Source organism: Martes martes (assembly GCF_963455335.1).
Source record: "Martes martes genome assembly, chromosome: 11".
Lineage (NCBI taxonomy): Eukaryota > Metazoa > Chordata > Mammalia > Carnivora > Mustelidae > Martes > Martes martes.
The window spans coordinates 19,570,902-19,598,084 of NC_137899.1; the positions used below are offsets into that span (position 1 = coordinate 19,570,902).

General features: G+C 46.2%; 1 protein-coding gene across 1 annotated transcript in view; it reads left to right on the forward strand.

Moving 5' to 3' along the window:
* The window catches only part of LAMB4 (laminin subunit beta 4), a gene marked incomplete at its 5' end in the record, with an annotated part of 90,270 nt that overhangs the window by 32,074 nt on the left and 31,013 nt on the right, over nt 1–27,183 (forward strand). Inside the window, 9 exons of the mRNA XM_080818855.1 lie at nt 8,862–9,047; nt 10,458–10,573; nt 11,415–11,535; nt 18,897–19,074; nt 20,161–20,304; nt 21,704–21,935; nt 22,415–22,572; nt 24,049–24,273; nt 24,886–25,106. Of these exons, the coding sequence (XP_080674981.1) occupies nt 8,862–9,047; nt 10,458–10,573; nt 11,415–11,535; nt 18,897–19,074; nt 20,161–20,304; nt 21,704–21,935; nt 22,415–22,572; nt 24,049–24,273; nt 24,886–25,106 (1,581 nt within the window). The remainder of the gene's footprint in view (nt 1–8,861; nt 9,048–10,457; nt 10,574–11,414; nt 11,536–18,896; nt 19,075–20,160; nt 20,305–21,703; nt 21,936–22,414; nt 22,573–24,048; nt 24,274–24,885; nt 25,107–27,183) is intronic.

Consider the following 27,183-nt stretch of genomic DNA (forward strand, 5'->3'; position numbering starts at 1 on the left):
ACAAGGTTGGCATCACCAGTGAGTTCACTGCATTTGGAGAATCTTAAGCCTCACCCCACACCTACCGAATCACATCTTTGTGTTAACAGAGAACTAGGTGTTTCGTAGACAGTTTGGGAAATGCTGGTCTGTTTCCTTATAGAAATTATTTGTGGTCACAAAAAGTTAATATTGATTGAATTTAACATAGTATAGAATTTAATACAGTATAATATAAAGCTAATTATATAATATACTGTCTGTATAAAATTCATGAAATAGTCTCTAATTTTGTGTTACATGATGAACTCAATTGGTAAGGGGAAAAAAACAAAATAAAACAAAAAAAAAACAAAAAAAAAGAGGAGGACAAATTAACATAATCCAGCGTAGCCTGTCCAAGGGTCCTCATCACAGAGGTCAGGCAGCTGGTCAGAGTGTGGCTGAGAATCAGAGCAGTAAACACTAGAGTAAGAGAGTTCCAAAAGCAGGCCACAGCTGAGCCTAGGACTGTACGCTCGTGACAAACCACCAGGGAACCTGTGAAATTAAAAATCGTGGTTGTAGCACCAACAGCAGAACATCAGCCAAGGAAACACGCATGTCCAGAGTCCAGCAGCAATCTGGAAACGAGCCGCTGGAGGTTGTGACTGGGTCACCCCTGAGGACACGTAGCAAAGAGACGCCCGCGAGGCCGGGGTCTTGAGGAAACCGGGGCGGCATGAATGCGGCTCCTCTGCTTCAGTCTGGCTGCGGGGATGTGGCTCTCCTGCTCGAACCTCTCCTGGGAACCCAAAAGGCCAAATCCCACAAACTGTGAGAACGGCCAGGAATGGGTCTAGGGAGTGGCCAGAGTGACAATACGCTAATGAGCCTGGGTCTCGACGCCGTGCCTGTTGTGGATTTTCTACAACTTTCTTCCTAAGATTTCACATTAAGACAGCACATTTGTGCTTTTTTTTTTTTTTCACACCGTAGAACTAATAGATAAGAAGAAATGTTTCCCCAGTATTGAATGTCAATGGGACACATCATCCTTTAAAAAGAAAACCCAACATGTGCTCATCAGACGACCCAAAATTCCCATGTTTGCAGAGGAACAGAAAAGTATAAACTGCCTCATGGCTCCTTCCTGAAGCTATGAAATGAGAATCAGGATTACCTTCAGGTCATCAGTTAATCTGAAACTCTTGCCCTGCGGTATAATGGGAGCTTTTGTCGGTTGCTTGGTTGCTTACACTGTCGTTTCTTTTCTTGTTAAGGTATCGGCAACAGCGTTGCCTACATGTGATGCGTATTTCCAGCAACAAGGGAGCGATTTCACAGTTGACAAGGGCAGCATAATACTGAAGAGCGATCAGAAGCAGAGCGGACGTGCTGCCGGGCCGAGTGAGGTAATCTACTTCCTCATGGCTGTTGTCTGTCCTGCTGTTGAGCGAACCAGGAGCCCTGCTCAGAACCAGGTGGGGCCCGGCTAAGTCCTCAGGCCTCGTGAGCTCCCCGTATCCTCCAGGAGGGGATGGACGAAAGGAGGACCCCAGCTCAAAGTAATCAGAGCCTCTGGGCCACACTTCAGTAGCTTTATTTCTTTCAAGACAGAAGTTTCTGGAAAGCTGGATTCTGGAGTCAGAGAGTCAGGTATTGTGAATTCATAATTTCTTGTCATTTTAGTAAGGAAAGGTACGGTGCTGAGGAATAGTTCTCCCCCTCGTTGGAGGGAAAGGGCATGGGGATATCCCTGGGGCTGGTGTATGGCTGTGCCCTGGAATCTGAGGCCATGGGATTTGGCCAGGGCATCCGACCCACACTCCACAGGACCCCCCTCCAATGGCTTTGAAGGCCCGAGGAGACCTGAGGACCTTGTAGCTGCAGAAGCTGGGGGTGCTTGAGACCCATTCATTCATTCGTTCATTCATACACCGGGATCTTTGCTTACTGAATATTCCCGTGTGCGTGTGCATGAGAGCACGTGTTGGAAAGCAAGTGAAATCAGCCGCTGGCGGTCTTGTTCATGAATCTAGCACCGGAGGCAGTTCCTTACAGATAAGAGACCTCCTTGAGGGAATGAAATGCTTGGATCCATAACAAAACTAGGTAGCCGTGAAGCCTGCCCTTGAGATTGTTGTAGAAATGAGCCATGTACACAAACAGCTAATGGTGGTGGGGTCGGGGGAGCACCAGAGAAGAGGTGCCCATAACGTGATAGGGACTCGGGATTAAAAGGAGCTCCCTCCAGCTGAGAGGAGCAGAGAAGGCTTCCTGGCTGGGGTTCTTCCTCCTGGGTCCTTGCACACCAGCATGGCGGCCTCGCTCTTTCTCTTGTTTCTGTTCCCACACCACATGCCCATGGAGCCTTCTCTGACTCTCTGGGCTTCTCATTCTGAGTCCATCTGAAAGAGGAGAGTGGGAAACAATGGCTCCTCCCCTCCCTTGAAATAACCACCTCCATATGATTGATTTGTAAAACTTCTCCTCATCCCTGAAGACCCAACACAGATCTATCCTCCTCTGACATTCCCTACCATGTCCCGCCATCTGGACACAGTTCCTTGTTTCTGTCTCCGGGGTCCCGCAGATCAGTCATTTTAAAACTGGAGGTTCCGACTCTTAGTAAGTGGGTTATGAAATCAATTGGCTGGGCCAGCTTGGTGCAACAGAAGAATACAAAACAAGGGCATATTTTTTGTGAAAATTTTATTTCTGTTTTCTATACATGTGGACGTGGGGACTGAGTCACTGTCTTGGGTTGGGTCCCCCAGAAACAGATTTGACAGTAGAGATTAGGGTGTGCATGCGTTACTGGGGGGACACTCATCAGGAGAAGCCTGTAGGGGAGCAAGGGCAGGAGGCCGGGGTGGGGAAAGCAAGGCAAGGACGAGTCTAGGGTAGAGTCTAGCCTTGGCCCGGACCCGCGCAAGGTCAGAAGCATAAACCGCACAACAGAATTGTCCCTCATCGAGGCCCAAGGGCAGGCCAGTGGTGTTCATGGGTCGGCCGTGGTTGAGGCCTGCCAGCGCTGATTCAGGCGACCTCCCCGGGGAGGGGGCTCCCATCCAAGGGCAGTTCTCAAGAGGAGGGAGCAGTGCGAGACAGCAGCCAGCAGTCACAGCCGCTGTGGCTGGAGAGGGAGGCCCTGCGAGGGGGCAGTGCTCAGATCCCCGAGCGGAGCCCTGTGTTCAGAAATCGGGGGGAAAGAACCCTGAAGGTGCTGAAATATCCAGCTTCTTAGTTTCTTCCGTAGTCCTTCTCTCGTGACTTGTTAATGGTTTTTTATTTGCTGCTTAATGTCATTTGAAGAAAAGAAATATGTCGAAGTTCAATTATTAGCCTGAATTGTACCATTCATCCTTGTGTCATGCAGTGCCAGTTTTCACTGCAAACATGAGAGCATTTGGCTCCTGTGTAGTCCCTGAGATTGCAAGTTTGTGGTCACAGATGCATCTCTAGCTTGTTCTTTCCAGAACAATGGAAGGCTACACAAAACCAACTCAACTTAGTTTTCATTTCACTTCTCAGTTTGTGGCACACCGACACTCCCTCCATTCAGCGTGCTGATGAGTAAGGGAGGACTGCAAGATGGGCGCCCAGGAGCCACCTTATCTTTCATTCCTTCTAGTCATCCTTTGTTGTAAGCTGCTGGCTGATACAGGGAACCACATGAATAATGGCTTGCTTCAAATGCCTTTGCCTTCTTTCTGCTTTCAAAGCAAGCTCTGGTTGGAACGGAAAGCCTGGCTTCTTGGAGCTGTCAGCACCCTGCTTACTCAGTCATAAATGTAACACATTTACCTTGTACGCACTCTTAGTCTTACTGAACACATGCACATAGTAGGTCCACTTGAATGCTATGCTCACCGGCATCATGTGAGCTCTTTGCAAATGGGAGCAAGCCAGCAAGCACATAGTGGGCACATCTCTCTTCCACTCACATGTGCCCTCCATTATCCCAAGAGACTTCATTCACAAACAACTTCAAAGATAAAATTGTGATTTCAAGATGGTGACAGCAGAGCATGAAACCAAACCCTGGGCCCTTTGGAGCATGGGACCCTCTGCAAGTACACACATTGCATGCCCATGAAGCTGACCATGCTCATTTGCTTCTTCCATTAAGTTCCTTCCATGCAAGCATGGGTTCCCCAGGATTCTCACTGGTCGCTGTTCCTGGGAGGATTTACAAAAGGAGATTAGTGGGACAAACTGCAGCCTTCAGCTGAGACAGTTGGTCCCAAGGTTGTAACTGATACTCTCTATCTTCCGCCCTTCTTGCCACCCATTCAGGAGTCCCCTCATCCTCAACTAGCACATCTGTTGGGGTAGGATGACCCAGACCCTCATCCCTCCAGGGTCTGAGCCCCTGGTTTCCATAGTCTCATCAGGCTACATGTAGGGCAGCGCCAAGGGTGTCTTAGTGGGCCACCTCAGTGCCATGGATATTCCTCACCTCCTGATTATGAAGCATCAGCGCTTCCAGTGATGGTCATTTCTTCCAGGCCTCCTGGACTACTGGCATGAGGGTCCTGAGTGACTAGGCAGCAGCCGTAGCTTTAAGTTTAGTGGAGTTCTTTGTTCCTGCCCAAAAATCAAGATGTGGAGACCCACAGAGCCTAAAGTTGTAAGCACCAGAAGCCCAAATTCCCATGATCACCATCAGTAACAGTGAACTTGGCTACTCCTACTTGATTTCCAAACCCATGTTTTCTGCCTGTTGGGAACACAGCATTACATGAAAGACTTCACTCTAAGGAGTAGACAAACTCCAGAAGAATACTGTCCTGCCTCACAGGGTGTCATTCCCAAGCTAGCTGAGCTGATGCAGCTTTAAGAGACCCCCCCATTCCAACCCCACCTGAGGTTAGAATCTTCTGGAAGGCTAGGTTTGTGTAGGAGCAGTGGGTCTCAAAGTCACAAGGCCACTGCTCTATTTCTTTTGCTGTGATGTGAGTCCCTTGAGCCGAGGAAGTGTTCTGCTTTCCCTCACTGGTGGATCAGACGCTCTGTGAGCCCTCAGAGAGTGGTGCCAACCAAGGGCATAGACTGTCAGATTCTCTCTGTGGGAGGCCACGTAACATCACCTTGGACCAAGGGACCCAACTTCATCTTCATGAAGATGAGATGAAGACTCATCTTCACCCGACTATATCCTTTAATATAGGAAATTGCTGTAATATTTTGTGGAATATCTGGGTGATTCAAACCCTGTGGGGCTATACCATTACAGAGAGTGAACAGAGAATGAACAGCCTTGGGGCAAGACTGAATACACGCTACTGCTCACCCCACGTCAATGCAAATTGCTTCTGTTCCTTCTTCTGTATGGGGATGGAGAAGAACACGTTTTGCATTTGAATAGCTGTATATCACATACATGGTGTTCGACTGCTCTGGTAAAGATACAAGTGGGACTACGCTGGTTAGGTTTGTATTAAGTTTGTAATGAGGATATGATGGGAACCACCACTGAGTCCTGACAGTGACACTTTGAGGATGCCACTGATTTGCAATATTGTTTTTGGTTTACTATATTGGCCTGGTGGGGAGAAAGTGGAGGAGGATGGGCACCTCGGAAGATTTTGCTTGGCATTTCCTACTATAAGAGCTCTTCTGTTACCTTACAAGTCAAAGAGTCAGTGTCCACTGCTGAGCAGGCCTATGCCAATTACATACTCAGGAATTGGAGGAAATAATCAATGGGTGGTTCAGGAAGTACAGTGAATCCACTGCAAAAAGAACTTAGGCCAGGACTCCATATATTACCTGACCCTTATATGCCCCTCTTCTAACAAGGGGACCACGATGGCTGGGTACATGGTTTATACTTGCCTTGGTTTTGAAGAGTCTTTCTTCATGGGGACCTGGCCTCTTTTTGGTCACCAGGTTCTGGATCCGAGAAGTGGCTCAGATCTAGGAACTTGACAAAGCATCATGTCTTTCCATGAGGGCAGCTGACCTCAGCCTTTCACTAATTCATACTGGATCACTTTTGATTACATATATAAAGCTTTGTTGTCTGCTCATCTACCTTGCTCCTAGGAATACCATGTTCTCTTAATCATCTGAATAGAAGATTCCTATGGGTCAGGCCCCCTTGTCTCCTACTCTAACCCTTGCTGCCCACCTTCGTAATTGTACCCATCGTGCTTTGGAGAGTTAAGACATGCCCAGCCTTTGATAGTCTGTGGTCCTGTCCTTTGCAGTGACACTAAGGAGCTCAGTTCTGTAATGATGAATCCCACCAGCCTACAGAGGATACTCAACACTCAGCTCTTCAGGGATGCTGGTGCCCTATTCACCAGTTCATTGCTTACTGTCCTGATATACAGCGTGTTTCCTAGGCCTTCAAGAAACGTAATTAATGGGTGTGTTTTCCGGTCTTGCATTTTAGACCCATTCCAGCGTGGCTGCTACTCTGAGCCTTGTGTCCCTTCCTCCAGAGCCTGCCACAGCTCTTCTGGAACCTCTGCTTCCTTGCCTGAGAGCCACAGCTTTTGCCAAGCTCCCAAGAGCTGCTCCAGCGATATAGTGGATCCCTCTCTCAAGGCCCCAGGGCTCTTGCCGGACTAATTAAATCCTACATCACTAGTGACCCCGAGTCCACATACTCTCTTTATCCAGTCTCATATTCTGCTTCCCTGTTCTAACGACCTCAGGATCCGTAGCCAGCCATTCTTTCCCAGTTGCTACTGGTGTATGTTAGCCAGTCCCTCTCAGAGATCCAGCCCTTTCCCAGTCAGATCATGCTGAAACTTGACCCTAATGCTCAGGCGGGAGGTCAGGAGGGGTAGTACAGGCAGGTCCGGGGGAAGGTGCACATTTTCTTCCAAGGCACCTGCATTATTTGAGGTTTCTACATTGTCCTCCAACGTGGATGGGGTGGAGTGGAGGGACTCTATTTTCCAGTAAGGGAGAGTGGATTATTTCTATAGTCAGAGGGTGTTCAGGAGAACCTCAGGGTTCAGGGTTCTCGTGTGCATCACCCGTGTCTTAAAAGCCCTCTTCTTCCCTCTGAGGGGCCTGACTTCGGCATAGGTGACTTACCGAGGCTGAGAATTCAGGCTTTTCTGAAGTTCTGCAAGCCCTTCAACGAAGTTCCGTGCTGGGTCTTGAGCTCTTCCTGCCATCTGACTAAGGGAGAGGAGTCCTTAAAGACCTCCAAGGAGGCGGGCCCTCTGACCCTCACACTAGGCTTTGAATGAGTGAATGACTGCCCTGAACCCGTCACGTTCTCTCATCCAAGCATCAGCGGCATTCAACAACTACCTCCTATCGCTGCAGTCCACAGTCCTTATAGTTACTGCTCCCCTATATCTCTCAGTGCCAGAAATATCCAGTGGGTGCCCCGCTTCCCCCTTTCTCTTGTCCCAGTTACGTTCCAGGGATCATCGTACAAGTTACACGCTGGGGTCCTCATCACCAGCTGACCCAAAAACCATCCTCCTCCCAAAGTGCGTCTAGGAGCCTGCACCTGGGTAAACAGTCAGGCGCCGGCTGTCTCGGGTCGAGTGCCCTAGAAACAGAGCCGAAGCCTGGATTCAGGTGCATGTGGTTTATTAAGGAAGTGCTATTTAGGAAAACTCCAGAAGAGAAAGAAAGAAACAAGACAAGGGGAAAGAGTAAGATGTGGTCTCAGGTAAAACAAACTTTGGATTGATCCACGAAGGAGCCCAGAAGCATAAACCGCAGACAGAGTTGTCCTCAGCATTTTATACCCTTGTAATAAGAAGCCATTGGTTGCTAGCTACCCTGGGAGCAGGGATGGAGGTGGGCTTGGGGAGGAGGTATAGGAGGCCAGTTCTCCAGAGAAGGAGGCGACTGTGAGCTCTTAGAAGCCACACACACAGCAACTCACGGGTGGGTGCTCCAACCAGGGAAAGGGGATCCCCGAGGGACACCTACAGTGTCTATGGCAATTGTGAGGGCATACAGATAGTTACATATATCTGTCCATTGAAAGCTCACCTGGCTGATATGGTTTCTTATCTACATTTCCGTCTCCAATGCCAGATTCTAAACTCTTCCACGTCAAGGACTCTGTCCTATTCATCTTCCTGTTCCTAACCCAGGGATTGGCGTTGAATTATTACTGAATAAACCTTTATCAGATGAAAAGGAGTTTGGGGTAGATCACAGAGCAACTTGAACTCCAGACGAAGTAATCTGGATGTGACTCTGTTGGCGGTTGGAAAGAGTGTGAAACACTTATTGGCAGGGGTGGTGACGAGGGCAAAAAGCCACAAGAGGCAGAGTTCCGGTAGAGGCTGCAAGCGTGGGGAGGCAGAGGCAAAAGTCATTAAACTATTATCTGCAGGATCCAGATGGCCCCAGGCTGACAGCCAGGATAGAGACCATCAGGGAGGCTAATCAATCAAGTGTGTTACAAGTTTTATACTTCTATGCCTCCAAGCAGATAGAGGAGCATGTCTTATATTTGCATGGAAGAGATATCCAAAAAAAAAAAAAAAAAGCCATGTGGGTTTTCTCAGCGTCGTGCATAATTAGGAAAAGCCCATGAAGTAAGCATGGGAATATTTTCTTTCCCTCTGTATTTTGGCCAGACTCCCATAGTCATATCTGAGAAAACCCAAGGTCGTCAGTGTGGAATTTGTTCAGTTCATTAGCACGTGGGGTACTTAAGCTTAAAATGGTTTCCAGTGACATTGCTTTCAAATCAATCATTCCATACGGTAACATATGCTCTGAAAGCTGCTGATTCAGCACGTTATCCTCAGCTGCCTTCTGGACCTGGCTGGAATAATTTATCCTTGACTCAGATGGATCATATACACATCAGGAAATATGTGCTTTTTTTTTTTTTTTTTTTTCCTGAGCTCTTCCAGGACTCGACTGTAGGCAAAGCTGTGTGCATTCCTCTTCAATTTTAGGGCTCAGTGACTTTTGGCCAGGTGCCTGCCTCTCACGTGGTTTTCCGAGAACCAGTTCCTGGAACCCCTGTTACGTGGACTGGACCTGGATTTGCCAGAGTTCTCCCTGGGGCCGGCTTGAGATTTGTCGTCGGCAACGTTTCCTTGCCCATGGACTTCACCATCGCCCTTTGCTACGAGCCTCAGGTATCCAGCTTCTTCTTCGGGGGTAAGAGGCTGACTGAAGTACATTCTGGAACTACAAGTTTCCATTCCGGTCTTGCTAGATAGGGTCAACAGAAAATGATTTGCAGAAAGTCGAACATCTGGAGAGCATTAGAAATCAAAGAGTTTCCTAAAAATATTAAAACAACACAGTAAGCCAGAGGCACACATGTTTTATTCCAGGGAGAGAAGCTGAAGTTGGCGCTACGTATCTCAGGTACAAGAGCTAAGGAAGCGGTGATGGCATGTTTGTGTAAGAACAATAAAAAACTAAAATAACACGAATTCTGCCCTCCTGGGACTTTTTCCTCAAAATTTTCTAAAACTTCAATAAGCTAACCTGTGTGCAGAGATTCAGGTTCATGCAGAAGAGACATTTATTTTGGACTTGGACTTGACCCTGAAACAAGAGAAGAACTAACGGCAGGCTGCTCCTCTTGCCACCTCCCCTGCCTTTTGAGAAAGATCTAAGGCAGAACTTTGGCAGAAACCAAATCAGAAAAACACTCCATCTAGAGCAGTGGCCCTGAACATTTTCTCTGCATAATCTTTTCTTTGATAGTCTGAGACCCCACAGACCATTTCCCCTGAAAAATGTTTTATGAGGCTGGGATGGTCTCAGAAACCCCAGGGTTCCTCGAGGGACCTCGTTCTGGCAACTCTCATGGTGTTGTATGACCAGAGTGGCTGATCCACTTTGAAACTCTTGACATGACACAAGTCTCTATGGCTCCCTTATAAATGATAGCCAGGGAGCTTCAGTGAACTTGGACCTAGAGAGTAGGACGAGTCATTCAAAATGTGATATATATTTTTTAATTTTTCCATAAAGAGGACACATCTCTGGCATCTTTAAAAAGCATTTCCAAATTGCACGGCTTTCAGAGTATAGTGAATTAGCATATGCTATAAATACATATACCCATATTTAGACACCTATAAATAGATTTAGCAATACAATAATCAAATATTACATAACAAAATCTGTGTGATGACCGTTTATATAATAATATTTCTGCAGTAACATGAAAAAAAGGATACAAGCTTTTGTGAAGGATTCCAGATTTCCACTTTTGTTCTGTGATCCAGGCACAGGGTGTGGTAATTGAATCTTTGGGAGACAGAGGTTAAAAACAAGGCCCGTCAGGAGCACCAGGGCTTTTCCAGCCCAGGAACTGGAGCTACGGCCAGAAACAGTATTCCTGGGTCTACCCGGGGCCCCATTCCGACCCCAGTGAGTGAGAGCTGAGAGCGAGCCTCTGAGACTCTGCTCCCAAATTCCATTTTCCAAGAGGGCTGGGGGTTGTGGGTTCAAGTCCAAGGGCTGCCCATGAGGTGTGTTTTGTGTGTGCATCCTCACAAGGGCGTGCTTTTTATGTCCTTCCTGTCTAGCCTGCAGCCGACTGGACTGTCCAGGTCCTGGTTAAGCCGCTTGGAGGGAGCAAGCACTGTCCACGCGAGAGGCCACGGCCACCACCTTTGTCTTTCCCTTTACCGGCGGCTTCCAGGTATGCCTGGGACCTGTCCTCAAACATGGAAGATTTCTTAGAATTTTGTTCCTTTATCGGCAATTTGTATCGAAGACCTAAGCAGAAGAGGTAAAGGAGACGGTGACATTTATTGCTTGCTGTGGGCTACACTAAGCTTCACATTTAAGGCCATATTTTATCTTGCTAACAACTCACTAAGGAGACTTTCTCTTCATTGGGCGAGGAGGGAATTGAGAATGAGAATTCTTGGAGTCCGGCCCCAGTCTTGGAGCTAACATACTGCAGAACTAGGATTCTAGCCCCGAGCTCCTGATTCTCAGTCTAGAACATTCCTTTCCCATTCACCAAACGGCCTGGAGAGGTGAGAAATTAAAATGCTACAAGAGTAAGAATCAAATATTCAGCTGGTATTCCCAACAGCTGAGAGTCTACAAGGTAAAAAAAAGAAAGAAAGAAAGAAAGAAAGAAAAGAAAAGAAAAAAGAAAAAAAGAAAGAAAAAGCTACTAATTTTGCATCAGAGATTTGTGGCAAAATAAAACAAGAGACCCTGTTGAGATTAGCATGGTAGGTAGAATAAAGGACATTTGTTCTGTCCTTTTCCCAGAGCAGTCGTGACAACCCATGGCTAGTAGTCCCTAAGCTTTGCTATTTGGCACAATCCTATGCAAGAGCCACACAGAGAATCTGAGAGTGAATTTGCTGTCCCCTCAACCCACCGGAGCTGGTCTAGACCGGGCCTCTGCCCCCACGGTCAAACCCACGTCAGTGCAGGTCGGAACACCACCAAATACCCTGGCCGCTTAGGTTATATAATTGTACTTTTGTCACTGAATTGTTGCTTTATTTCTCTTCCTACAGAATCGTGCTGCTGCCCACAGCCATCTGTTTGGAACCAGATGTACAATATTCCATAGATGTCCATTTTTCCCGGCCTTTGGAAGGAAGGTCCCACGCTCATTCCCACATCCTGGTTGACTCAGTAAGTATCACGGAGCGAGGGAGGGCGCCGCCTTCTAAGCTGAGCCCCGTTATCATTCGACTCCCTGGTGAAATGTTTCTTTAGAAGTATAAATGGGTTTGTGCCGTTAGAAAAATCACTGATTCTCTGTAAACGTCACCTCATACCAACTGCACACCTTACCGAACAGCGCTCGTCGGCAGCGATTCGAAGGTTTTACTTACTCTGTTGTCTAGTCTTCACAACTGCGTGAGCAAGGTGCTGTCATTGTCCCCATTTTACAGATGACAGAACAGAAGCACGGGTCACAGGGCCAGTGAGTGAGGAGGCTGCCATCAGAGCCAGACTCTCTGGTGCCAGACCCCCCCCCCCCCCGGGCCACTACAGCGTCCTGGCATGGCAGAGAGTTTGGGGAGAAAGTCTACCACTTGAATTGTCAGTGTCTCGTAAGTTCTGCTCTGTACCTCCTGTTTGTGTAGCGTTGTGACCAGAGCACTCATACAAGTATGTAGACAGATACTTTTTTTTTTTTCAAATTTATTTATTTGTTTGACAGACAGATTACAAGTAGGCAGAGAGGCAGGCAAAGAGAGAGAGAGGAGGAGGCAGGCTCCCCACTGAGCAGGGACCCCGATGCCGGGCTCGATCCCAGGACCCTGGGACCATGACCTGAGCCGAAGGCAGAGGCTTTAATCCACTGAGCCACCCAGGTGCCCCAGACAGATACTTTTTAGTTCTCGTTATAACCTAAGCATTTTCTTATAGTGCTTACGTCATCTTCTTTATTTTCTTTTAAAGATTTTATTGTTTATTTGACAGAGAGAGAGACAGCGAGAGAGGGAGCACAAGCAGGGGGAGTGGGAGAGGGAGAAGCAGGCTTCCCGTGGAGCAGGGAGCCCGATGCAGGGCTCGATCCCAGGACCCCGGGATCATGACCTGAGCCAAAGGCACACACCTAATGACTGAGCCACCCAGGCGCCCTTATGTTGTCTTCTTATCATTTTTAGGAGCAGTGCATAATTCCTCAGATGACTTCTTTCATCCTCTTTCCCCATAGAGTTGGGCCACCGATATTCCTTCCAGACCTCCCACTCTGTACACAACTTCAGGCCCAGGCTAGGGCCTGGGCAGAGTTTGGGCACTGAGGAAATTTAAGCCTTCATTTACCAGTATCTATACCCTACGCCTCAAGGTTTATGGCTCTTGAAATAGCCCGTCAAATTAATTTCTGGAAAGTATTCTCCAATTAACTCTCACGATCACTAGAAATATGTGAAAGGATCGGGTTCCTTCCACCTTCAGCAGAATCGTATAGAATGGTGTGGGCTTCTTGAAAAGTAATTTTGTGAGTAAAAATCAGATTCATTTCTTACAACTGCATTTTAAAATATTTGTGAGAGGGCCGCCTGACAGACTCAGTTAGTTAAGCGTCTGCCCTCAGCTCAGGTCGTGATCCCAGGGTCATGGGGTCCAGTTGGCATTGGGTTCCCTGCTTGGCAGGGAGTCTGCTTCTCCCTCTCCCTCTGCCCCTCACCCCTGCTTGTGTTCCCTCTCTCTCTCTTTCTCTTTATCAAAATAAATAATAAATACATAAAATATTTAAAAAAATAAAATATTTGTGAGGATCTTCTGATATCATGATTTAATTGCCACATTACTGCCCTACAAAGTTTTATTTGAATGCAGCTATGGCCAGTTGTTTAAAGATTTATTTATTTGGGGGGTGGGCAGAGGGAGAAGGGGAGGGAGGGAGAATCCAAGCGGACTCTGTGCTCAGCACGGAGCCTGACTCAGGGCTCCATCTCAACAACTCTGAGATCTCGACCTGAGCCAGATCCAAGAGTCAGACGCTTAACCCACGGAGTCCCCCAGGCGCTCCTGGCAAGTTGTTTATATATTATCTACAGCAGATTTCAAGCTGCAAAGACAGAGCCGAGTACTTGCCACAGACGCCTTATGACCCACAAAGCCAAAAATATTTACTGTCTAGCATTTTATAGGAAGCTTGGCAGTCCCCTGTTTAAGTAGTTGTATGTACGTATTTCATGAATTGTGTCTTCAAAGTTTAATTTTTAACCATGGAACATTTTAAATTTGTAACCTGGAACTTTGCTGTTTCATCATCTGCTATAGAACTCAGTATGAAGCAGGTGTATCTTGGATTGTATTCAAGAAATCAGGTATTGTAACATCTAAAATAAAAAACAAAAAACCCCTGCCATTTATAAGATTATTTTACCAGAGATAGAATTGCAAGATTTAGAAAACAGGGAAGGAAGGAGGGAAATAAGGAAGGAAGGAAGGAAGAGGAAGGAGGGAGGGAGGAAGGGGGAGAGAAGAAACAAGACACCGAGTTAGATCTGAATATTGTATAAATATGTCCAAAATATTGCCCTCAAATACTGTCTGAGACATACTAAAAAATTATTCATTGCTTCTATGAAATTCAGTTTCACCTGGGTGACTTGTATTTTATCTGGCAACCTGAGCCAAGGATGGTCTAAATCCTGCTCCTGGAGGGCCATCTGATACTGCGGTAGGTTCTACCAGGTGCAGGTAGAAAGTAGAAACAAACTCTTGAATGAGAGTTTAACCTACCGTGATTTCCCTACCCATGGAAGTCCTATTCTCTGTCCAGGAAGTTTGAAGAGCACGGCACTCACAGACCAACACACGAGTTACAAACAAAGAAAATCAAATCCAACAGATTTAATTTAGGGGAAAAAGCTAAAAGTTGGGAACCCAAGCAGAGGAGAGAAAGGGAAAGGAAGAAATGAAGGAATTCATACATCATGAAGAGATTTTATTATTATAATGATAGTCATGAAACTCAAATTTATAAGAGCCAAGATACTCCTCATCTTCAATCCATATCCTGAATATTTCTAATTTTGTAAATTTCCTAGTTTATGACTTGATGCTGTGTTTCATGCATCCTTGGGAATTATCCATTCACCACCCATTCGTAGAGCCTGCATGGGCTGATACTGTGCTGGTTCCTGGGGTGTAAGCTGTGGTCCCCTCCCTCAAATAATTCTCAGCCTGATGCAGAAGATGGATGTGTAAATAAAATCGTTGCAGTGATATCTGATAGATACATAATACAAATGGGTAATTTGAAATTACCTGAAAAATACTTCCGTTTGATCAGTTTTCAAGCTTACAAATAGCTACAAAAACCATGAAACCTGAATGAAATTTAGGAAAGCAGCCTGATCTTGGCAAAGTGTCAGAACCTCAGAAGAGAGGCTAGATCCCTCCTCATTCAGGTCAGATTCCCCAGAAGCCAAAACTGAGACAGGGACTTGGGTCCACCTGATTTATTGAGGGTATGCTTGTGGGAGAAGAGGTCCAGGGGACAGGGGAAGGGACAGAGCAAGGATGTGATTTGCACTGAAGCGTAGCTGATCCCACAGGGAGCTTGGGAGCATAATTGTACCAAGGAGCCAGTTGCCCTGAGAGGCAAAGTGGCGGGCCTGTGTGTGCCCAAGTCTTCCACCCCCCAACCCCCCAGTGAGTGCATTCACTTCTGGAAAAGTTGGCTGAGTCCCCGGAAAGAGGGACAGCTGTGAGCAAAGAGCAGCCAATGCCGTAGCAGCTGGCAAACGGGAAGATCTGGGCAGGGCACCTGCCGTGTCCCTTAGAGCCCCTGACCCTGGATGCCCAGGAGGAGAAAGCCAATGCACGTTTTCTGATTACAGACTAAAGCAGTTATTTCCTCCCCACCGATTTTGCTGCTCTGGGAAGATGCTTGGCTGCCTGAGCCCTGGCCCTTTCCAAGTTCATTCTTCTCCTGCAGCCAGATTAACATTGATATCCAAGACTAGGACGCATTTCCAAGAAGCCCCAGTGAAAGCTTTGGTCAACCCTGGAGGCTCCTTCTGCAGAGATGGCTTTTGTTCGGCAAACAGAGTGAGACAGCTACAAATTTCCTTCCTGATTACATTATATGTGCTTCCATGAAAATGTATTTAGAGTCAAAAGTATATTAGCCATTCTAGAACATAAAACCACCATTCTTTTAAAACATGGGATGGACTCCACTTGGTAAACAAAGTCTTTAGAAGTTTCTAGAAGAGGTGAGTCATGACATTACAAAATCCTATAGCTTCACAGGGACTCTTATCATCTGAGCCATATGCTTGGTGCCAGGACTGGCCTCCTCAAAACTGCCTCAGACCAGGGACTATCGATAACGTACCCCTGGTTGGCTCCCCTCATCCCCAACCCTGGCCTGTCCAGCTTCCTTCTGCATCTCTCTTCACTCGGTGTGTGTTTGGAGAACCGTCATTTTAGTATCAACTTGAAGAGACCACACCGGACAGGTATATATGCTTCTTTATTGACTAGACACTGCAGTAGGCGCAGGTGAAGACAAGCACCTTCCCCGACATGCAGGGACACAGGAAATGGCAACGTGGTCTGAGAGCTACCGGAAGCCATGACGGGTCACTGGACAGAAAAGCTGGGGATGCCTCGAGCAGTGATCCTCAGCATCCCCTGACCCAACCACCTCTTTCAACTGCAAATATTTTGCAATATCCTTTACCGATTTGAAATGCAATTCACAAGCATCATAGCCTACCTGCTCACATACCTTCCAAAGCATGTCAGCGTAATGCACAAATACAAAGAGACGCAAAAGGAAAGTAATTTACAGAGAAACATTAGGTACTTCAATATGTTTGTGCACTGGCAGGAATACACCACAGACACATGAGACGGGGACAGGCTCATAGGTGTAGAGTCACTCAGTGTGACACAGCCAGGAAAGCAGGTGTGTTGCAAACATATTTTTAAAACGTAGACTAAGGCTTTCAGCTCATAATTATAAGCAAAGATTTCTCCTTCATGGATGTTCGGTGGAGCATTCGAAAGCTGTAGGAGATGGGGCTGATTTTCCTTTGTGTCGAAACCTCTGGGATTTCTGATCCCCACCCACTAAAAGCCAATAACACACCTCATCCGATGCCCATGACAACCAAAACTACCCCTTGGAATTTCCAAAATGCCCCTTAGGGGACGGCCCCTCCCATATTGAGAACGACTGAGCCAGGAGGTTGGGGGGCGGGAGTCAAGAGAAAGAAGCCACTGAAGGTTTGAAGGAGGGGTTGTCTGAACAAACTGCCTTTTAAGGAATCACCGTGACTACAGGGTAGAAAATTCATGGGGGAAGGGGAGCAAGAGTGGAAGATGGGACATCTGTTGGGCTGCCATCATGGTAAACTAGGTGGTCTCAGTTAGAGCAGTGACAGGGGGACGAAGAGAGATAAATGCACCCCAGACACATTTAAGAGTTTATGTGGACCAGGCTCGTGATTGATTTGACGTGGGGGCGAGGAGATGAGGTGGGTAGGCAGTGTTGATGATGAAAACGTAAGTATCAAAGATGACCTTCTACACTGAGTAGCTTGGGAGATGCTGGCACTGTTTCCTGCCAGCGGGCACAGAAAGGAAAGCAGGTGGCAGGTGCATTGGTTTGCAGTGCCGTGGGGTGGCCAGTAAGCTTGTCTGAGCAGATCTGGTGCCCGTAATTGAGCTGTGGGCAGGAGACCTAGATTGAGATATCAGCAATCTATATCGATGGTAACCGAAGGCACGCCGTTATCAAGGTCACCTAGAATGGGGGCATGGGGTAAGGAGGGGGTTGATGGGAGAACCCTGAGGAACCCAACACTGAGGGATGGGGGAAAGGAGAGGTGTGGCATTGGCGTGAAGAATAAATGTGGGAGGAGGCAGGGAGGCTCCAAGGAAACAATGTTTCAAGAGATTTGGCTATCAAGGAGTCAAAGGGCAGAGACGGAGGCAGGAGCAGAAGGAAAGTATGAGATCAAGGAGGTGATTTTAGGATTTCAGCACATTTAAATGCCAGTTGAAAGGAAGAGATTAAAGAAAGAGAGCATAATCCACAGAAAAGTTTCCTGAGGGCAAAGGGGATGGTGGCGACGTCTCCTCCACTGGGACACGTCTTCGTGAGTGCTGAGCCGGGGACAGGGGTGTAGTACCTGAGTGCCAGGCATTTGGGAGGCAGGAAGTGGGAGGCTCCCTTCCCTCTGTGAAGCCAGAAGAGGAAGAGGCAGTGAGTGGCCCGTCCGGGAGTGCAGAGAGAATGGGGAAGAGGTTTGAGGAGTGGAGACACTGTGAAATGGGTATCCAGGGTTGAGAGTCCACCACGGGTGTGTCAAAGGGCGAAGGGAGAAGGACCGGGGGTGTGGATGGGCACCGGGGCAGGGGTGGTTGAAAGGGGGTCGAAGCAAAGGACTATGGGAGCGAGGTTCAGTATGGACAAAACAAGAAGGCCAGGGGAGGTCTATCTGGGTCACCTGGTTTGCCCTTTTAACTAGACCTGCTGAATTAAATCTTAATTTCAGTTGTAACCAACTTGGTGTGATCAATTCTCTTATATCAGCATGTTCTCCACTGTATCAGCCATGCCACTGAAAAACATTTAAAGTGGCCATAGGTTATAACGTGGGTAAAATCTTCTCAAGAAATATAACTGTATGGTTTGTCTTCACATAGGTATCAAACTATAGATGATCCCTCTTTGAGAATATGCATTTGTCCTTCTAATAGCTGTATGCTTTAAGCCAACAGTTCACAAAATGCATCTGTGATATATTGAATTTGTGGAACGTTAGTAAGTGTTACTTGAGTGTAGAACCAAGTAGTTAAATAAGCATGGAAGCACTGAGGTGTTTTGGTTTTTTTTAAAGATTTTATTTATTTATTTGACAGTGAGAGAGAGAGAGATCACAAGTAGGCAGAGTAGCAGGCAGAGGGGGAGGGGGAAGCAGGCTTCCTGCTGAGCAGAGAGCCTGATGCGGGGCTCGATCCCAGGACCCTGAGATCATAACCCAAGCCGAAGGCAAAGGCTTTAACCCATTGAGCCACCCAGGCGCCCTGGAAGCATGGAATTTAAAAGTATCTTTCTTGTAGGACTTCTCAGAGCTTTAGTATGTTAATCTATACTGTGACTCTCCAAGAGGCAGATAGTTTGATGTGGGACACTATTGTTCATATGTGATTGAAAAGGACAAAACATTTAAAAGGAGAGTTTTGTGGAATTAGAGTTCCACAATAATACAATGGAATGCACTAAACCATAATTTCTGAATTTATCACAAATAGCCTAAAGTCTTTGAAATCTAAGACAAATTTATGAGCAAGCTAAAAATATCATAAGGAAGGTAAAAAAAAGTGTCTTATTTTCTTTGTCCCAAGTCAATAAATGTAAAAATTTAAAGATTTCTTAAACATAATGAAAATCTTAAAATCTTCAGTTGTAAGCATTTTCTCATAGATCTAATTGTTTATACAAGTAGAATCTTGAACGGGAGACAGTTATGAACCTCAGTCTTCTTTTTGTGTTATTTCAAAAGCTTGGTCTGATTCCCCAAATCAATTCACTGGAGAATTTCTGCAGCAAGCAGGACTTAGATGAATATCAGCTACACAGCTGTGCTGAAATTGCCTCGAAGACGGGACCCCAGGTGCTCCCCAGTGTGTGTGAAAGGCTGATAGTCAGCATGTCCGCCAGGCTGCACAACGGGGCAGTAGGTGAGTGGGGGCCCAGCGGGCTCTACTGACGCACAGCTTTTTAGAATGTGAATGATCGATCTGATTTATTTTAGCATCTCCTCCAAACAATCAATGTCAATGCCAGTTTCCCAATGATTAGATATGTAACAAAGTCTGCTGATGTGTTGGAATCCCAATGCACAGTACAGTAAGTGTATAAAAAAGGAGCCTTGGAGTAGCATTGGGCTGCTAGGATTCTGGAACATTGGTCCTAAAATACTTATTTGGGGTCCTGGACTTTTAGGGCTGGAATGAACTGTAAACAACGTCCTTCATCCTCAAACTTTCATTCAATGATCAAGACTCTTGGAGTCTAAACACATTAGGTAACTTGTCCATTTCACTAAGCCACAGAGCGGTGCTTCTCCCCCTAGCACTTCTGAAATTTGGGGCTGGATGAAGCTTTGTTGTGGGAAGGGGTCTTCACGGGGCTTTTCCTGTGCTTAATAGGAAGTTTAGCGTCATCCCTACCGTCTGACCACCCAAGGCCAGTAGCACCTTCCCTCCAGTTATGACATTCAAAAATTTCTTCAAACTTTGTCATATGTTCCTGGGGGATGGGGTTTTACAAAATCTCCCCCCAGTGAGAGCCCAGGGTTCCTGAGTTCTGGACAAATGCTTATCCCATTACACTGCAGGGTTCCCACAACCCCATGAAAGATACAGAATAAGGGAAATGAAACAGATAGTCCAGCACCAACATAGATCATCAGGAATTGAAGGAATAATATCAATAATAATAATTATATTGGAACAGCTAATTATTAAAACAATTTCTTTTAAGCCTTTCACTAACCTGTTAAGTAACGTTTATTAAGGTATGTGTATTGTCATATTTATTGAGCACTTACTTCCTGCTACACAGTTTTAAGTATTTCACAGACATTACTGTCTTTAATGCTCATAATCCCCTGGGGTAGGTGCTATAATTTCCCCATTTCACAGATGAAGGAGTCAAGGATGAGAGAAGTACCAAACGAAAGAGAAGTGAACTAAAGCTCCCAACAGAACCAGGTGCTTCTGTCACTTCTTTCACCTCTAACTGTCTTCTTTGGCTCCCCACAGCCTGTAAGTGTCACCCCCAGGGCTCAGTGGGGCCCAGCTGCAGCCGACTTGGGGGCCAGTGCCCATGCAAACCTCATGTGGCCGGGCGCTGCTGTGACAGGTGCTCACCAGGAAGCTACGGCTTGGGACATCATGGCTGTCACCGTACGTAGCTAAGAACGGATGGGGGAGGGCATGCATGGTCACAACCTTGGAGTTTCGAAGGCAGGAAAATCAGTATGGGACTCTCAAAAAGGAGGGGACTGGGAAATTGATGCCATGATTCAGGCTGTCTGTCTGAGTAGATAAAATGTACAGGAGGATTTTCCCATCATATTTCATTCATCCCTTCTGAGGACACCAACCACATACAGAGCTCCTTTAGTAATCGTGAGTGATGGTGCTCGCTTCGATGGCACATATCCTAACACTGGAACGATGCAGAGATCAGCACAGCTCCTGTGCAAGGACGACGTGCAAATCTGCGAAGGCGACACGAGTGATGGTAAAAACACGGCCTGTACTTCTGGGAGCGTGCAGTGTGTATCAATGAGATGGCAGTCCAGGGAGGTTGTGCGAACACCAGGAAAGGTGTTGGCTGTGCCAGCCCAGCTTTACGATCTGGCACAGAAGCCGCCTGGCTGGCCAGGTCGAAAGAACAATGAGATTGAGGAGTCAAGACAGGGACAGCTCTGCTCCCCAGATATCACCCTGTCTGATGCTGGGGTCGCAAAAAAATGCGGAACTGATTTTAGAAGCTACCCATTAATAAGGGCTTAGATAGGTCTTTATTCATACGCAGTGGTAATCCAGTCTCATGGCTCCCGTGTTCAGGGGATATAGTTCTCTGTTCACACTGTAAACCGTTAGTGAGAATACTGTTCTCCGCAGAAGCCTAGCTTGGTGGGTATCTCTGGATAGGTTAGTTCTTCCAGGTAAAGGAACAGCGTATCTTTTTAGTCATGATTCAGAGAGATGGCATACCTTCCTGGTCATTGTCTGCCCAGCAGACAGTGCTTAGGTCCATGATCACTGCTGTTTCCCTTTCTTTAAAAAAAAAAAAGAAAAAAAAAAGATGAAGTGCTTATGATGCACAAAGGGGTAAACACAAAGGAGCAAGCCTGTCTTCCGCCTCCTATCTTCTTGTAGGGAAGACTGGCGCCAGGGAGTCAACAATTCGCTAGAAAAGGATTGAGCCTCTATGACCTCACCTAGAAAAGGAAAAATCCAACCACCTTGAGAAGGGTTTTTATATTCTTTAGAATCTTGAAGTTTGAGTTGATGAGTGGAAGTTCGAGTCATTAAGAACACGCTCTTTGTTGAGGTCCGGTATAGAAACAACCCTTAGAAACCCCAGTGGCTCACAGCGTACAGTTCACCGGGTGACTCAGGGAATCGTTCGACAAATGCTGACCCGGTACTGGGTGCACGCCGGGCTCTCAGACTCACTTTATGTGCCTGATCGGGATGTGACAGTGAATTCAAGTTTACAAAATCAGGACCGTCACTCATTCCCCCAGCACACCACCTGCCCCTACTCAACATGTCCTCTTTCTTTGTCTAGCATGTCACTGTCATCCGCAAGGCTCAAAGAACCCTATATGTGACCAAATAACGGGACAGTGTTCCTGCCAGGGGGAGGTGGCCGGCCGCCGTTGTGACCGGTGCCTGGAAGGCTACTTTGGATTCCCCAGCTGCCGCCCTTGCCTTTGTAATGGATTCTCGGAACTTTGTGATCCCGAAACAGGCTCGTGCTTCAATTGTGGGGGGTTTACAACTGGAAGAAACTGTGAAAGGTAGGAAATTCACATGTACTTTAATTTTGTTTCTTTTGTTCCGATGTCACAACACCCTCTGAAGGACCACGAGGTAGAGACTCAATGGTATTTAAGTGTAGAAGGCTCAATGGTATTTAAGTGTAGAACGATTGCTATAGGGAATGGGAGAAGGTAGAGCGTCATTCCCGGTGTCCTTCAAGATCTTGTGATGAGCCAGACCATGTCTGATTAAATTAAAAAACAGGCATTTATTGGCCTGGCACCTTGTTTTTTATGTCCCTAAAGTATAACATGTACATTCACTGCTACTATATTGAGTTTAATGACTGTACGCCTTGGGACTTTCAATGTAAAGCAAAAAAATCCCTTCACGGAGCAAGAAAGCATCTTCTAAAATACTGTTTTGAGAGTTGCACTGTCCTCGAGCATAACAAATCCACACTGGCTAATGTGAGCTTTCTCCAGGAACGTTTGGTAAAAAGCAATTGTCTTGCCAGATGCATTGATGGTTACTATGGGAATCCTCCTTCGGGACAGTCCTGCCGTCCTTGCCGATGTCCAGACGTTCCCTCGAGTGGCCAGTATTTTGCCCATTCCTGTTATCAGCATCCTTGGAGCTCAGATGTGATCTGCAATTGTGTTCAGGGTTATGCAGGTACGTAGTCTAGTTCACGTTGCCTTTTTGCTTCTATCCCATAATGCTATCTAAAAACTGATCCCATGTTCATAATTTATCTGCTCTGAACAACTGAGTGGTCCTGAATGTAAGTTAATGGTAAGAAGACACAATCTGGTGTCTTGCTGCTTTACTGAATAAAGGATTTGAAGGATTCAGAAACAAACAATGAAAAGCTCATTCCTCCAAGCTATAATTATTTTTAAATAACCTTCTGGAACACTAACTGACCAAATGAGTTTAAATCAAATAGATTTATTTAAAATAAAACCATCACATTTTAAGTAAGATACATGGGTGATTAATATATATGTTTCATATAACATATAATGTAAGCAATTAAAACATAAAAAGTTTTAATCAAATACTTTATGTAATCCCAACCAGTCAATTTGACTGATATTTCACGAATATAATGTATTTTTTTCAGATCTTGAAGCACTGATTTGGGCCTCATATAGACACCATATAAGTCAATTCAGTATTTGTGTCTGTCCCTCTACCAAAACTTTTGAGGAGTTTAAGCATGAGTGTAAACATATAAGGCAAACAAGGAAAAAACATGAAACCTACTTGATTTAATGTAGTTTGGGAGTATGGTGCTGCTGTCTTCTCCAGCAGTAGTTACCATCATGGTAATAAATGATGTGGCTAGTTTTTTTTTTGTTTTGGTTTGGTTTTTGGTTTCTGTTTCTTTTTGCTACCTGTGTGTCTACTTCATTCTGACCTCTTCCCTTGTAGTTTCTTGTCTGTGTCCACTCTGGCTTGGTTGGTCAGTGTTTCAGAACTGAGACCAGGATTGGCTGATGAGAGCATTCCTAAACAGAATGAACCAAAATGGGGGGGGGGGTGGGTAGACCCACAGTTTGGGCACCTAACTGACTACAGTTCCCTGGTGGTTGGAAAGGTAGCAGGTAAAGGAGGAGAGGGATATTTTCTCCAGCCAGTGCTTGATAAAAACACCCTCCCGTGTGCACACATCACAAAAACCACAGTCACCATCTACACTGCTAGATCCCATCTCAGGTGCTGCTGGTTCACCTCCAGAAGCAGGTGGGGGTGGGGGTACCCCAGAGAGAACACAGGTGAGATCAGCTTTGGGTCCTGAGACACTTGGGTGACCCCTGTTATAGAAAGATCCAGGGATCCTGTGCCTGATACTCTAGTTTCTTATATAAGGACTAGAACGTGTTCCTCACCAAGGACTTTTTATTTCTGAATAAACATTGTATTCTCTGACTGGATAATAAATTAAAATGAATATTTTAATTCAGAACATTTTTCCTTCTACGTCCCCGACGTGTGACATCTCATTATCCCTTGAAGAGCCTAATTATTCTCTGTACTTGTCTCCGTCCCTGCTCCCCTCCACCCACCCACCCCCCCCCAACACACACACAGACAGAGACACACATGCTTCTCATGTCATTCCCATTTCCTCTCCCTTCTTTTCAGGCAAGCAGTGTGGAGATTGCTCTGCGGGTTTCTATGGAAATCCCAGAATTTCGGGAGCACCTTGCCAGCCGTGTGCCTGCAACAACAACACCGACGTGACGGATCCTGAGTCCTGCAGCCGGCTGACAGGGGAGTGCCTGAAGTGTTTGCACAACACACAGGGGCCCCACTGCCAGTTCTGCAAACCAGGTCACTTTGGATCGGCCACCAATCAGACCTGCAGGAGTAAGTCTGCCTGGCAACCCAGGGTGGGTGGATTGGGGGCTGGGAACACGGCAGCAGAGCGAGGTCCTCCATACATGTGCCGGGATCACCTGGGGACAGGGCTGGGATATTAACAGACCGATTCCTAGACTATACCTCCGACCCACTGAGTGGAATTTCCCGGAATCGGCACTGGGACCAGTTCATCCAGTGTCTTTGATGTAGCAGTTTGGGAACCACTGATGCAGAAGAGGGCCAGGGGTTGAGTCTATAATCTAAAAAAAAGGGGGGGAGGTGGCATAAGTTTTTAGAAGATATTAACTATTTCAGTTGACTGAAGTCAACGTAGCGAACTGTTTTCAGATCGTGAATGGTAGGCAGAAAAGCAAGGTTTTCAGTCATCCTAATTGTGAGCTCTCGGAACACAGTCGGCAGAACCACAGCAATTGCTATGTGGGGCGATCAGAAGTGTTGAATGGGTTCAATCTACTTAGATTCTTTGGTAGACCTGAAACATCGTGAGGTGCCTCCTCCGTGAGCCCTTCGGAGAAACGATACGTACAATGTCTGTATGTTTGTTGAATGCCAGTGTCGTCCCTGAGTTTACCCACAGCAATGGCTCTGTTTTCTCAGGGTGCTCCTGCCATCCTTCTGGGGTGAATCCCGCTGAGTGTCCCCCTGGTCAGGGAGCTTGCCTCTGTGACCCTGACACCGGCACGTGCCCTTGTCTGCCCAACGTCACGGGCCGGGCCTGTGACCGTTGTGCCGATGGATACTGGAATCTCGTCCCCGGCAGAGGATGCCAACCATGCAGCTGTGATCCCCAGACCTCTCACGGCGGCCACTGTGACCAGGCAAGATGCTTTGAACTTTCCAGGCGCTAGAGTGGGAAGGGAGGGGGAGACATGGTTTCCAAATTTGCAGATAATGTCTTCTTTATATATTCGTGTTAATTAGTGTTTGGGGGCAGGATTGGCCTCATGGGGGATAGAGTCTGCATTTATAAGGAATGAAAAGCACTAGAAAAGAGAATGAGGGTCTCAAGGTCAAGTTTGGCTTCTTTTGGTTTTCTCCAAGCCTCTCTGTGAATGGGGAAGTCAGAATTCATGCACAGCAAAACACAGACAGCTTCTCTTTCCCTATCCTGTATGTATGATCATAGGGAAGCTACAAGAAATTGGTTATTAATCAGAATTGATGATCAGAATGAAAATCAATGCATGCCTGCAAAACCCACAGTTCCATTTTCAGAAATGAAGCTGTCATTCCCTGCAGCTCACCAATCGCTTTACATCTGGGGAAGATAAGATGTCCTCTTCTCTTACCAGACCAGCCTCAGTTGTTTCGAAGGAATGCAGGGTAGTGTACTAGGAGCAAATCTGTGTTCTGTAACGTACCATTAATGCTGCCTAACTGTACCTGCGATTTTTAGTCCATAAAATAACAGGCATAGAATTTTTTGAAACAAATATAACATCCGTATGGGAAAAAAGTATTCATGGCATGATCAGGGTCTTTGGCTTAATTAATATATTCTTTGAAACACTTGCCACATGAATAGAGATTGGAGGGAAGGGTACAACAGTGAGAGGAAATTTTAGAGTCTGTCCACACTGCAGGGACCAGGGTTTAATTGGAATCAAAATGCTAATTTAAGAAGCTGGACTTTTCCCAACTGCTAAAAATAATGAGAAGTGTGGCTCATCTCCAATTTCAGTTCCACTGTTCAGCTGATGCAAAGGTCAAATCTTAGGCAAGTCAACTTTTGAAGGTGGTTCTCATATGTAGAACGTGTTTTCCTCTCTCTTTCTTCTGCTTTCTCTCCAGCCCTTCTGCTCCCCCACCCTCACACACACACCCCCCTACCTCACCATGCCCTTTTTTTCCTAATGAATGTTTTATTTTAGGATAGACTTCCAGAAAAGTTGTGAAGATAGGGCAGAGAAGGTGGACCCCACACGCACCTTCCTCCGCTTTCAACACCTTACATTAGTATGGTGATTTGTCACAATTGATGAGCCAATATTGACAGAGTATCATTAACTAATAGTCCATAATTTACTCAGATTTCCTCAGTTGGTCACCTGTTGTCATTTTTCTGTCCCCAGACCCCATCCAGGACACCCCATTACCTTTAGTCATCTTATCTCTTCAGGTTCTTCTTCATTGTAGCGTTTCTCAGGCTTTCCTTATTTTTGACGACCTTGGCCATTTTGAGGAAGATTTTGGAAAATGTCCCTCTATTCAAATTTATCTGATGTTTTCTCCTGATTGGACTTGGATTATGGGTTTGAGGAAGAAGCCCACAGAGGGAAAGTGCTGTTCTCATAACACCCTCTTAAGGCTGCACACCATCTACATGACTTAGCACTGGTGACACGAATCCCGGTCACCGGGCTGAGGTAGTGTTTGTCCTGGTTCTGTTCTGTAAAGTTACTTTCTTTCCTCCTTTCCATACTGTGCTCCTTGGAAGAAAGGCACCATGCACAATCTACACGTGAGGAGCGGGGAGTTTCACACTCCTTCCTTGAGGGCAGAGTGGCTCCATAAATTATTTGGAATTCTTCTGCATGGAGATTTATCTGTTGTCCCCCAGGTCTTCATTTATTAATCATTTTTTAATATCTGTATGGAGTCATGGGTGTTTATACTATACTTCAAGTTACAATCCGATATGACTTTATTTTGCTGTTCATGTTATTCCAGCTTTGGTCATTGGGAGTGATTTCAATGGGTTTCTATGTCCCTTTGACATACCTCATTATTACTAGGTTTTGGATTTTTTAAGCACTTTCTGCATGACAAGATACTCTAAGCTCATCTGGCGTATTTCTTGCCACTATCCTAGGAAAAGCCATTTCTTTCCTTCTCTTCCACCTCCTCCTCCTCCTTCTTTTTTAAGAGAGAGAATTGGGAGGAGGGGCAGAGGGA